General features: G+C 39.3%; 1 protein-coding gene and 1 pseudogene across 2 annotated transcripts; both read right to left on the bottom strand.

The window, feature by feature from the left end:
* Positions 1 to 204: 204 nt before the first annotated feature.
* LOC147444305 (uncharacterized) lies at positions 205 to 1912 on the bottom strand. Its single transcript, XM_086526976.1, has 5 exons — positions 1777 to 1912; positions 1616 to 1696; positions 1460 to 1528; positions 1116 to 1277; positions 205 to 959 (listed from the first exon to the last, which is right to left on the bottom strand). The coding sequence occupies exons 2-5, from the start codon at positions 1641 to 1643 to the stop codon at positions 883 to 885; spliced, it is 336 nt and encodes a 111-aa protein (XP_086383102.1). The 5' UTR covers positions 1644 to 1696; positions 1777 to 1912; the 3' UTR covers positions 205 to 882.
* On the bottom strand, positions 1386 to 5864 carry LOC147444306 (uncharacterized; annotated as a pseudogene). The gene is made up of 10 exons (XR_015190038.1): positions 5290 to 5864; positions 5176 to 5237; positions 4007 to 4179; positions 3676 to 3697; positions 3555 to 3592; positions 3027 to 3083; positions 2813 to 2947; positions 2504 to 2723; positions 2349 to 2419; positions 1386 to 1845 (listed from the first exon to the last, which is right to left on the bottom strand). The product of XR_015190038.1 is annotated as an uncharacterized LOC147444306 (transcript).
* Positions 5865 to 13501: the final 7637 nt, after the last annotated feature.

Below are 13501 nucleotides of genomic sequence, written 5' to 3' on the forward strand. Positions count from 1 at the left end.
AATTTTATAGACCCAATTCATTCTTTATTATCAAAAGAGTACATTGCAAAATCTGCAAACAAAAACTCCTATGAAGAGTCACATTCATCGTCAATAAATATGTTGCGTATACGAGGTCGCTCACGAAGCTACAAATCAAAGCGACCATCTGACGCCATCCGTCTCGCCTCCGCTTCAATATACATGGGTAATGTACTTCATAAAAAAAACAAAAAATTATAAACTAGCCAATGAGTCTAATGGCAGCTTTTTACAACCAACAAGACATAGTGATAGATTATTAGACACACAATGGCATAAGAATACCAAAACACATATATGATAGAAAAAAGTATGTAAAAGGTCCAATTATGGAATGGGAGTCTCACTAGTCATCAAAAAGGTTCCACCCATAGGCCTATCACCCTCATCCTCTAAATCAATAGGCGCTGAAGCCTCCTCCCTGCTCCGCTTTTTGTGATGAAACATAGACTGCACAAAACCTGTAATAATACTATCATCATAATCCAAAGAACCACACACTCGACCCGAAGCTGCACATGCCGCCAACACAAGTGCAGTTCCGCATCCAAACTCCAAGCAAATGCCTCTACTCCTGCGTAACAACTCCACAAATGCCCCCAAAAATGTAGAGCTCCTTGCAATGTTCCACGCCAAGGCACTCCATCGGTGGCAATGGATATCGAGGTATCGGGAATATAGTGCTACATGATAGAATCTGTAGGCCTCACGCCAAGTGCTTGAAAAGAAGACATACTCTCTGCTATGTAAATAGGCGGTGTGGAACCCCGTCAATGCACCAAGTAAAACATCAAGGTGTCAAACTACACACATATAATACCAAAAAAATTATTTTTAGAAAAAGGACACACCTTACATAAACTACAAAAGAGAAATACAAGCTACATGAACTCGGTCTCCTCTTGCTTCCATGAAGCCGTAGGGAGTGTGATGAAGCACTACTATCCATCGATAAATATGCGTGTCAGAAGCAATGTAGAACCTTTTGACCCATCGAGGTGTATCACTTTAATTGCAAAACAACACATGAATGATTTGTATACTTCAACTGTGAACCTCAAATACAAACTTTAAAGTGGATAGAGACTACAAACCTGCAAAAGAGGCCATGATTAACAACCAACCGAAGTCCGATAAAGTGTTCCATGCAAGATGAATTCCCGCACGGACATCATCCTCTGTGATTGTATCCCACATGGGCAGGACACCATAGCCACTCATCAATCCTCCATATGGAAGGTCGAGGAAAATAAAATCTGCAGCCCAAGCAACTGACTTGTTGTTTCGCCTATAAACAAGATCACTTGGTTGGGCCTTGAGCATATGCTCATGAATCATAGCCCAAGATGGAGACCTTACTCCCAATGAAAAATCTCCAGAAATGAAAATGTAGGCCCAGTGACACCAATACATTGATCAAAATCATGTCTAATATGACCATGCATAGAGACATTATCTGGATACTCAAATGAAAAGACACGATGCAATTGACAAGATCCACCAATATCTGAGAAGCAACGACACAAAATTAGACAAAGAAACATAATAATTGACTATAAAGTGTAATGATGTTATTAAGTACGAGAAGTACTACCATGTGAGGATGGCATAGCCTTCTCCATTAACTCATCTACAATAGTGTCTGCTATAGCTTCCTTTACTTTTCAAGAAATCCCTTCTCAATGAAAATACTTTAGAATTACCAAGCTTATACATTTCAAGGTTAAAGATGTGGATAAGGTTTTGTATCTCTACCTGAAGATGGTACTCGTACTTGTGTAGCCGGTCTAGGAGGAAGCCCTGCACCTACGGCTCCCGATAAACCTGGCACATAACTACCTCCAATCGCATCTCTGAGATCTCTCTCACAAGCTAAAACATGGCCTTTCTCTATGTCTATCCACCAAGGGCAAGCTTCAATTTCCCATGAAGAAAGCTTATGTAACTTCTCTGAATACATACATGAATCGGGTATCTTCAATTCTATCCACTTTCTAGCAAGTAGTGGAATCGAAGGAAGAATCTTTCGCGACACCAAAAAGTTCTAGAATCTTGACAAAAACGACAATGATACATTATTCTTAAACTTCTATAAATAAAATTTATTTATTTACATACTGCCTTGGAAACAAAAATACTTGTATGCCAATCTTGTGCAGCCATACACAAAGTGTCAAGCTTTATGAGGGCTTGTTTATCAACATCTTGTGTTCTCATTTCCAAAGATACCTCCAAAGGAAAGAGATGTGGCTTAGCCTCAAGCTTTATCTCCTCAAAGTAGAACATAAGGGTTCAGTCAGGTGACAAGACAATGTCTTCACATGTACCCAACATATCTGTCACCAACTGTGAGGCTCTATCATAGACCCTAGCCAAGAAACCCTCCCTATGAAGCCAGCTTGAGTGGACACAAAAAGAAAAATGAAGAAAAATTTAATACTTGATTCAAATCATTAAGAGATAGTTAAAAGAAAAGTCTCACATTCTATAAGCAACATCTCCTTTTTTGATGCCATATGCTGTCTTAGTGAGATTGTCCGTCTCTAAAAGAGATAACCATAACAACTTGTTTTGTATTGGAGCATCCACATTATCAATTAAGTTAATCTTCTCTAATGTTGCCCAACTTCCAAGAGCCCACTGCAATGACAAGACTTTGCCACCCAATCCGAACCCAAGTGTGGATCCACAATGTTAAGAAGCTTACAAAACAAAAGAAAATGTTCATCAGATGTGTGTAACTAAAAACCATACCATGAACACAACAAAACATACATACATAAAAGAATACCTTTCCAATCTTGTCACTATACTTTGTAGTGAGGTCGTGATAAATTTTCTCCTCCTCTTTCTTTAAATCCTCTTTAGCCAAGCTTTCACGAGAGAGCTGATCAACCCTTATGTTATATTCCGTGGCCATTTGCACCTATCGAAAGCTTAAGGAATTAACAATCATTGCAAAATTGAATGTTTTGAAAATGAAAGAAAGAAAAAATTCTACTCACATCATACACAAGATGTGCAAGGTATTTTTGTGTCAATGGATACCAAGGATCCTCACCCTTAGAGTAATATTTTCTGACATCTGCAATCAATTTTTTATCTCAGGGATTTTAAGTATACATTAGGATCACCAACACAAATGTGAGTCAAATTCACAATCTCATCCCGAAGATGCGTAGTGACAAGAGAATGGAAATTCATGCTATTCACACCAAAAAAAAAAATCATTCAAAATTTCGTAATTGTGTAAAAGACAAGGAAAACACTCAAGTTCTCACAAAAACAACAAAGAGCACTTACAAGTTCATTCTTTGTAGACTTCTGAGCAAGGCAATCTCTGACACTCTTGTAAGATCGATAATAGTACAAAGAACTTTGTAATGCTTATCTTTTGATGTGGAAATTTTTTCTTTAATGGCTTGAGTCCATGCCACTGTTCGATGATTTCCCTCCCAAACAAAAAACTTGTGACCAACAAAATCTAACAACTTTGGGTTATTTTGCAACTCCATTTCGAACTCCTCATTGACCTCATTCAACTGTGGATCCCACTCCTTCATAATCTCATCTACATAAGATTTACTATTCAAATACATAACAAAAAATAAAATGCAAGTAGATTGCAAAGCAAAATTAAAAAGTAATTCTCACCTGTGACCTTTTTTTCTTCTTTCTAACATGTCCACAAGGAAACAATGAAGGACCCCTTTTCTTGCATGTATCCTTCTTTAGCAAAAGCCAACTTCAAACCACTTAAATCGTCTCTTAAACCACAAACTCTTGCATATGGATAAAGACAACAAAGAGGGATAGTGGGGCACTCAAAGCAGCTAAAGAGTCTAGTGGAAGCCAAAATATCTGCTCCTTTATGTGTAAATGCATTGGATTCATATTTTGGCTCACTAGCTGCAATATCCACATCTCTGATCTCCCAAGGAACTATCTGCAAATTACTTTCTTCAGCCGCTAAGATGGGATCTACCTCATGTAATGAACCTTGTTCCATCTCTGATGACATCACATCGTCCTCGAGCATATCCTGACTCGTTCCCATTTTTGTGCCCGACACATAGCTGATTTGGTCTGTTGAATCATATGTTCCAATTGGCAAGGTATCAAGTAACTCTCCTGCTGAAACGACCTCTAGATCTTGGACTGCAACAATGCCATAACGACACAAAAGAGTTTAGAAAACCAACACGGATATAAGTTTTAGTGAGCTCTAATAATAAAAAATTGGCCATAATCTCCTTTGTATATTGGACAAAATTTCAAATAGTATATAAGGATTCTCAGTATCCACCTCACTTGAGGATTTAAAACATTTAGAAAGCTTCAACTTAATCACAACTCAAAAGTAAAAGAGGTTCTTATACTGACTCAAAAAGCTCTTAACTGACTCAAAAAGGAGCCCTTGACCCAACATAGCAAGCAAACACCTACAATCTCTTAAAGCAGAGAGCAATGTTGCACACAACTTCCTTATCAAACAAATAATTGATCCAAATAACTCAAAAAAAAAGGGAATGTCCCAACAAAAAATGCACATGATAAAACACTTTATATAGCACTCTATTTGCCAAACATGTTCAATATCTTTTTTCACACTTTGAGAAGCATATGGGTAGCTATGATGCAGTCCGTAGGGATCTCTGTTGACGCAGATCCTTGGACACCATCAATAAAAGGCATATTTTCTCAATATATTAGTAGGCCAGTTGACTTTGAAATCCATTTCTTCTCGCAGCACAATAATGAAATGCATGGTCTCAACATACTTTAAATTATTCTTGATGTTAAATTAGGCAATATACTCTGTGTTCCATTCATGTTATATCAGGCAGTACGATAGTTTGAATCGGCCAAGACGCTAAACCGTTTAAATCAGGCAGGACACTAAGCCGTTTAAATCAAGTAGTAGGACACTAAGCGGTGTGTTTAAATTAGGCAGACAAGATGTTTAGATTATACAGATACTAAGCCGTTTGTTTAAATCAGGCAGGAGGACACAAACTTAGACACTTAGACAGTTTGTTTAGCTTACTGATGCTGTTAAATCATGCAGTAAGACACTATTTTAAGACAAGGACTAATGCAAGGCGAGAGGATCTGCGTCCTCGGAGACTAAGGCGCAACAAACAATAAATGTACCTATACAAGTCTCGAGCTCTGCTGTGCGCCACAAACGAGCTGCTGTACTCGTGCGAGGGGATCTGCGTCAATACAAATCCCTTGGAGACTTAGGTACCAAACCGCGAGCTGTACCCGTGCAACCAAAGACGAGCTGTACGCCTGTTGATGTGCACAAAAAAACCAAGTTGCTGTACCCGTGCAAGGGGACCTGTGTCAACGCAGATCCCTTGGAGACTCAGGTCCCCCATCGACAACAGTCGAGCTTGGAGACTCAGCTTTACCCGTGCGACAACAGCTGAGCTGTCCACAAGTTCCTGCGGATGCTATGTCTCTTGGTTTGGCAGATGCGTGTAGCTCCAGTCTCGGAAGCACACAGTGCCACTCACAGGCTTTTTTGCCGTGCACATAGTGCCACTCACAAGCTTGAATTTGCATGGAAGAGAACCCAGTGAGGCCCCAATCAATCCAAAGGGATCCGCGTCGATGCAGATCCCTTGGACTGTGTGTATAAGCGTGAGGACTGAGGTGGTCGACTGGACGATCCCCGAAGACGGGTGGACGACCTGGGGGGAGCTTGGGAGCGATCTGCCATAGCTTTTGCACTTCTGCGACACTCTCCCACTCTCCACTTCTACAACACTCTCTCACTCTCTCTATCACTGCCATAGCAAGACAGTAACGATATCTGCCTGGAAATTTAAGTCCAGGTTTTTCGGCTTGAATTTGACACATTCGAGTGTATGCAAGTTGAGGGGGCCACTATTGACACCGATTGCAGCTGGCAATGCACGAGGGCTTTTTCGGCATTAGCAAAATATAAGTAGGTACTTTTGCGTATCTCTATGATTGCACCGGAACCTCGATCTTTCCACAGTCGCTGGCGCCAGTACTCAAAATCAAAATTAGCTTGTTATTTATTTTGAGGGGAAAGACTCGAAATCAAAACTTACTTGGACCTAGCTTATTTCGAGGCTCTAACTTTAATTCATTTTGTTCTAGTTTTTTCTTGCAGATGTTTTATAAAAATGGCCGGCTCAAATTTAAACAATAAGGTTCTCAAGCTGATTCAAATTATGGAGTTTTTAGTTATAATATGGAATTTCTTGTGTGATTATCCCTTTCAAATTTAGAGTTAGCCAGCTATACTAAAAAATCTTATTTCGGCAATCAAAAAAGATAATGTCCTAAAACCTCAATAATAGGAGAATCCTCTTCAGAAGATACTCTGCTCTCGAAATTGAAAAAACGTTCTTTACTCATCATTTTGAGAAATTCAAGTCTTCAATGCGGTGCATTAATAAGCCAAAAAGGACAAAGGTTTTGAAAATAGTGTAAATTTTTTAGTCTTCTTTGAAATATAGCGAGGCGTTGTCCTAAGGACTGTTAGTATTCTTCACAATGTCTAGGCATATTACTGTTTTTGGCCCTTCTAAATCACAAAAGCTTGTCATTATATCTGATAAAAGACATATTGAACTTTCCATTGCTAATATTAGAAGCCATTTTCCATTGGATACATTAATGTTTAGCCTTCATCCATTGACCCTAAGTGAAGTTAGAGGCAATTGCAACCAGCACTGGAGAAGAAGGGTATTTGCTTGATCATGAATACTGTCAGTTCTACAAAGTTCTTGGTGCCGGTAGCTTTGAGGCTCCTATCCCCTTAGATTTAGATCTAGATGACCCTCAAAACCTATCACAAGTGTAATAGAAATGATCCGAGCACTGCCTAGATAGAGTCGATTGTTTCACTCCCTTAATAAGATCAAAAAGATTGTCAAAGTAAATGAGCTACCTACTTATTATGATGGATATGTGGCATTTGAGCTTCAAGCTGTTGATGACTCTTCTGGAATGACAGGGATGGAACAACGACACGATAGCCATATATGGACAGAGTACGTCACTTGTAGTTCGGATTCATTTATGGGTGCTGTGCAATTCAGCAGATGTTCTGGACATCTCAGATGTGTTAATGTGGACTGCCCATACTACACGGGATTCAAGATAAGTAATGAAGTTCATTGGAAAGGCCAAGTATTAAAATCTCCACCATGTGGACTAGTATCCCAAGAATACGGCACTTTGAGTTGTATGCATAACTCTCAAGTGCCAGAGTGTGTTGCTATTTGTCCTGCCATGATCTACTACTGCTTGCCAAGAGATAAATTGAATTCCACAAGGTGTGTTCTTCATTTAGGGGAACACAGACATCCTTGTAGAGAAGGGAAATGCAGAGCTTCAATGATTGAAATTGATGCACTAATGAAGAAACGTGCTACTATTGAACCATTCACAACTGCAAAGCAATTAGAGCGCATGACAACACAGGACATTATTATGGATAAATTAGTTGTGGAAGGTGACCCTATCTCAGATGCCATGGGTGATGATGAGTTTGCTTCCTTCTTGGATACAATTACTCCATTATCCAATAAACGAAGGACTGAAAGAACATTGGAGATTGCAAAAAAATCAAAGAACATTACTGCAAAAGGTTTGGAGGCTGTTCTTGAGCTTAAAAGTAAAGTAGGTATCCTTACATTCAAAGTGTACTATTTCCAGGACAGCTTGGGAAAGATCAACAGCCACATGTTTTCAAGATGTCAATGAAAGGTCCTGGAAGCGGGGTTGACTTGGTTAATCAAATGAGATCAGGTGGCAACCTTAAAAATATGTGGGTCCATTTTGATCACGTTCATCGTGTAAACGGATGGCCAACAATGTTTGCACATGTGTACGACCCATCTTTTCGTGAATTAATGACCATTGCTACTTGTGAATTTACTGTAGAGAGTAAGTTTGCTCAAATTGAATTATGGAAAATTCTTAATAAGGTTGTTGAGGATGTAGGCTTTGACAAGCGAGAGTTCAGAGGCTTTATGGTGATGAAGCAAATGCTAACTAGATTACAGTTCGTACAGTGTATTTTGGAGGTGCAAAAAAAGTCACACCTGATAAAGAAAAATCTTGTGCTTTTCACTGGGAGCAGTCCATGATACTATACACAACCAAGTGTATACGTCCTTCTTCTCAAGAAGAGCACAAAATCTTATGCCGCAAGTGGAGAAATGCCCCTTCAGAGAATCAAGCTGACATTTGCAAAGGGGAACTACGTCAATTTTGGACCGATGGTCATGCAATCCATGATGAGATTCCTTGTTTAGAAACATGGCTGGCTTGGTGGGATGTTAGAGTTTTTCATTAGGGTGGCAGATTTGTGTCCCAAGATGAGTCCGGTATGTTTGTGCCTATGGAAATCTTTCAGAGACAAAGCATGCAAGCATGCGAGCATTTATTGGATATAAGGAAAATCTAAACTTGTATGAGGCAGCTGGTGCGGACATGGCCATGGCAGTGCTGCAAAGTGTAAAGTATAATGCATATCTTAAAGGTGTTCGTACCTTTGTGGGTCCAGGCTTGGAAAACTTGGTGGAGCGCTTCATGCATCGTACTTTTGGTGTATCAAATGCAAAAAACTAGCTGATTATGTTAATGGTTCTACGGAGGATTCCCACAAGAGAAAAGAGCATTAGGAAAAAAAGATCTATCTTTGTTGATGCAGAAGTGCAACTTGATGAGGACAGCCACATGCCAGAATTTGTCACAGAAATCGTTGACATTGGTGGTTCTCATAAAAAAAGAGATGGAGCTCGTGATGTGACCAATTCTTGGCCTGAGATGACAGTTGCCAAGAGTATGTGGGCAATCAGACGAACAGAGCCAAGGTCCAAGGTCACATGCTTTGGAGTGGTTGGTGGACAAAGTAATCGATGCGGTCGATTCATAAATGATGATTCTTTTAATATTAGAAATGGAACACCAGCCCTTGCTTTTGGGGGCGGAGACAATAGCCCGGCTCCAGCTCAGATGCAGGTGGAGTTAGAGAAGGATATATTTGGTTTTGCAATACCATTAATGTGCACATATGGAATGTTCATGAGATGGTTGTGTGACCTCCTGGACCGGCTCCCAGAGTGTGGCCTCTGGTGCAGAGAACAACATTGAGTTTACACAAAGTGAAGCATCTTCAATCTAGTGGATTTGTGCTTCATGACACTACAGAGGGCGTAAAAAATGACTAGTGTGCTTTTTGCCCAAAATACAGAGAGGGCAAGGTTGTTAAGTGGAGGTCCAAGTTGACTAAAGAGTTCCAATGCAGGATTGACCTCGGAAGGACCATGTCAGCAGAACTAGTTAGAGAAGTAATAATTGTTTGTAATGAGTCACACATATTCTACATTAATACGGATGGGTCATTGGCTAAAGGGGTGTCTTATTCTGTCACGCTGTCTGCTTTCCCACGGTGCACATGTGAGGATTTTCAAAAGCGTGAGAGTAAGAAGCTTGGATATATACCATGCAAGCATATATATTATGTGTTTCTTCAGGTGCTGGGGTTAGATGCAATGGCCCATGAGTTTATCCATCAGGAAGCTTTGAACAAAGTGGAACTCTTTCAGGCTTTGGGGGGTGCACGAGTAAATATCCAAAACTAAGAAATAAGAAGGGTGCTGCAATTTTGATGTTTGTCAGTGCAAGCTATTTAATGATACTTTAGATAGTTGTTATTTTTGTCAAGGGATCACAAGGTAATACTATGTACCGAATGGTTGGTTTTGTGCTATATCTTCCTTCAATTTTTTGAGGCACCTCTGTCAAAATTTCATTAATATTTTCTTGTGAGATGGACCAAATTATTGCTGATTTGACGTGGTTTCTCTCTTTCAACATTTTGGGGTGATCATATATGTAAATGTGCTCAACATTGCCTGGCCCAAGACATTTAGTACAATAATAACAGAATGTAGTTGAATTCATGATTGTAAAATAAATTTATTTGAGGGTGTTGCTTCCATACTTTTGGTGTTTAGGGACACCTTTATATGTCAATGTGCTCAGAGTTGCCTAAGTCAACTCATTTCATATTATATCAGCAGAACATAGTGAAAATTATCCATCAACATTTTGTCTGGGGAAGCTCATATTATTGTTGATTTCTAGTAGTTCCTTGTTTTTTATGTTGTGGGGTGATCAAAGAAGTGAAATTGCTCAACATTACCTAAGTCAGCTCATTTAATATGTCAAATTATTTAGAAATGATTTTTGTCTGAGCGAGCTCGAAAAATAGGTTTCTCGGAGATATTTGCTCGTATTTTGGGATTTCTCTTGTAATGGCTAATTTCCATTCCATGTGGATTAGCAATCCTTAAATATGAGTGTCCATTGAAATTCTAGGGTGCATGTGAAATCCTAACACTGTGAATGGGGATAACTGTAATGTCTTGAAAAAATCCAATAAATAATTAGATCCCCCCCCCCCCCCCCCCCCCAACAACAACACACACAAAAGTGTCCTAGCCCCCCCTTGTCACCCACCCCTCGGCAACAAGCATGACCTGACCCAAGGTAGCAGTGGTGAGTAGCGGTGTTTAAGGCAGCACTACAAAAACTCCGTGTGGCAGCCTACACCAAATGTTGCATGAAATTTGTGCTCCCACATCCCCCCTTCCCCTCTTGGATCCCCACCCCTCGGAACCCAATAGGCCTCGTGTACCTTCTTTGCAAATTGTTGAAACCGGACTCTATGTCACGGTAGCCCTCTTCACAACTGCTCAAAACATCATAGCAGAAATCTGGTTTCCTAAGCCCATGTGACGAGAGGGAGGGAGCGGGGTGGGGCAAGAGATAGGCATCCTTTGATGCAAATAGCAGAGAGAGAGAGAGAGAGAGAGAGAGAGAGAGAGAGAGAGAGAGAGAGAGAGAGAGAGAGAGAGAGAGAGAGAGAGAGAGAGAGAGAGAGAGAGAGAGAGTTAGGAGCAAGGTAGCTCATGTAACAGGTTTCGAGAGCTTCATTTAAAAACACTTATTCTCTTGATAAATGTGGAATATTGTAATTCCTATTTGACGAGTGGATATTGTAATTTATGAGCCAAAGCTATAAGCTTCCAGATTGTATCAATTAATCCTTGGATAGAGCTTCGAGATGATTTGTTTTTGACTTAAGGAACCTTGGCTAAGGTGTAAAAGCCAATTTTGTAAAGTTGTTATTAAGTTTTTGGATAAAAAATACATAGCGTGAACTTACGGTGCTCTCTTCTCTCCTTCTCTTGCTTCTATCTCCCTTGTTGGTTGTCACATTGCAGTGCCGTCTGTTGCATTGCAACCACAGGCAAGAGCTCTACACATTGACATAGACATATCATGCTAAATCGTAGCTTTTGACGTCGCCAACACGCGACCTACTTTCATCATAAGTAGGAATTTAAGCTAGGAAATCACAAAGTAAGCATAGGCGGGTATTGGGGCATCATTGCTAAGCATTTAGATGCATTCGGGGTCAGAAATGACTAGGTCAAAATCTCACTACTGTTAATAATTGCATTTTTTGTCCATCATTGAAAGTGAGATTTGAGACCATAAGCATGTGTACTTAGGGCTTATCTACTTGTCTTAGAAGTTTCATAGCATTCGGATGTCGTTTGATGCTGTAACGATCATGGTTTGCTTGTTGATTAACGACTAGCTTTTGATGACTTAGGTCATTTGAGTGTAGCTTGAGTTAGATGCGAGTTGTCTATTTTTGCCCAAGAGATTGACACCCTCTTGTGGCCTCCATGCACTAGTCGAGTCAGATTCTTCCCATGGACTGACAATTATGTTTGTGGTTCACGCTATGTCTGTAATAAGATAATAGTGAGGTTAGAAAACCCATCCACATTTGGCACCGCTGCCGGGGACGAGTAGACCTAAACTAGGAAAAACAAGAGCGTTTAGTGTAGTTGTCCTTTAACTTCCTCTAGGATCACCTAGAGTTAAACTAAAACCGCATAGCTTAAGAGTGTCGTCTTTTGCTGTGTAGAGGAGCTTGGGAGTAGATTATACGTGCTAAGTACCTTATAGGATTGTAGGATTAGGTTGGGATTTTGAAAATGATTGATGGACAAGACAAGTCTTAAGATCAATGCTTCAGGAAACCATACACCTTCCACAACCCAATTTCAACAGAACCTAGGAGTAGGATAAGTAGAATCCAAGGTGGGATCTCAAATCATTGCTTACTCCAAAAGAATCATGTGTGAGTTGTTTATGTGAATTTACAGAATTTCCGGTTTACGTCTTGAAACAACATCAAAAGACTGTCAACCACTGAAAGCGGTTGGAGATCAGCTCATATAAGTTGTATGAACCAGTGGGTAAGCATAAGGATACAATTGAGGTAAATTTTTAAGAGTTGAAAAAAACTCAGATTATTTACATTTTCTTGAGAATTTAGGCCAAATTAACTTTTGACTCGACTCAGAGGCTTAAAACATGTCACAAAAAGACAAATGATTCATTTTAGGCCAAAAGTAAATAATCGTGATTATTTACATTTGGCTCAAAATTGATCAAGGTTGATACCAGAGACTGTGTGCATGATTGCAAACATCTTCTGTGAAGGCTCATAGAATTTGGATAACAAAACATACCAAAATTTTATAAAAATTGAAATTTGTACTGATTGTCGAGAAATTGAGTTTGCTTGATAAATCTTGTTCAAATTTTGTGAAACTTGACTCAGAGGCTGAGTTTAAAGTATTTAACATGTGTGTATACTCAGATGATAAAAAATATGCTAAAATAATTTGACAATCGTAAATAATTATAATTATTTACTTTTGTCCAATTTTCAAGTATTTTTTGCCAACCAAGCATACCACAGGTTCTATCACATTGTATTGAACACTCATACCAAATTTGGTGAAATTTGGATCACAAAAGAGAGACTTAAGCCATATTCTTGAAAATAAAGTATGCGGACATTAAATAGTTGATAAATTGGACAAATCTTGTTCAAACTTAGTGAAACTTGTCCAGAGACTTTGTCCAGAGACTACAACAATGTGTCTATATGGCAAAACAAGCCTAAAAAGTGTAAAAACTAAGAAAAGTAAATAATTGTAGTTATTTACTTTTGGGCCCCTGAGACAAGATTTTGGATTTTTGAACTTGTGCAGTGTTAGAGCAACATAATACAAGGTTACTGGTCAAGTTTGGGTTCCATCGGATCAAAATTAGTATATGATAACTCAGTTTCCAGGTTGCAGATTAGTCCTTTAGATCTTTGCAAGGGTAAAATCTGGAAGTCTCATTTGCTGACTTGCTTAGCTCAGATTGAAGTGATATACACAAACCAATCACAATAATTAGCAAAAATTGTATAGTCTTTGAAAGAAAACAGCTAACTTGGTTAAAACTGACACATGAACTAGGTTGCAGGCAAATAATTGGGAGCTTGACAGGAGTTGAATTCAAGTCAAGTGGAAAAATAGACAACAATCCAATCTGTCGGTAAGTACTC

Source organism: Adiantum capillus-veneris, chromosome 13, assembly GCF_014529385.1.
Source record: "Adiantum capillus-veneris isolate H3 chromosome 13, ASM1452938v2, whole genome shotgun sequence".
NCBI classification, from domain to species: Eukaryota; Viridiplantae; Streptophyta; class Polypodiopsida; order Polypodiales; family Pteridaceae; genus Adiantum; species Adiantum capillus-veneris.

What these genes read in the sequence shown, in the direction of transcription:
- LOC147444305 (XM_086526976.1), bottom strand. Translation starts at nt 1,643, where the DNA reads ATGGAGAAGGCTATGCCATCCTCACATG. An exon ending in AGATAATGTCTCTATGCATG is followed by an intron (nt 1,278 to 1,459) that starts GTCATATTAGAC and finishes CTTGGGCTGCAG; the next exon opens with ATTTTATTTTCCTCGACCTT. An exon ending in AATCATGGCCTCTTTTGCAG is followed by an intron (nt 960 to 1,115) that starts GTTTGTAGTCTC and finishes GATGGATAGTAG; the next exon opens with TGCTTCATCACACTCCCTAC.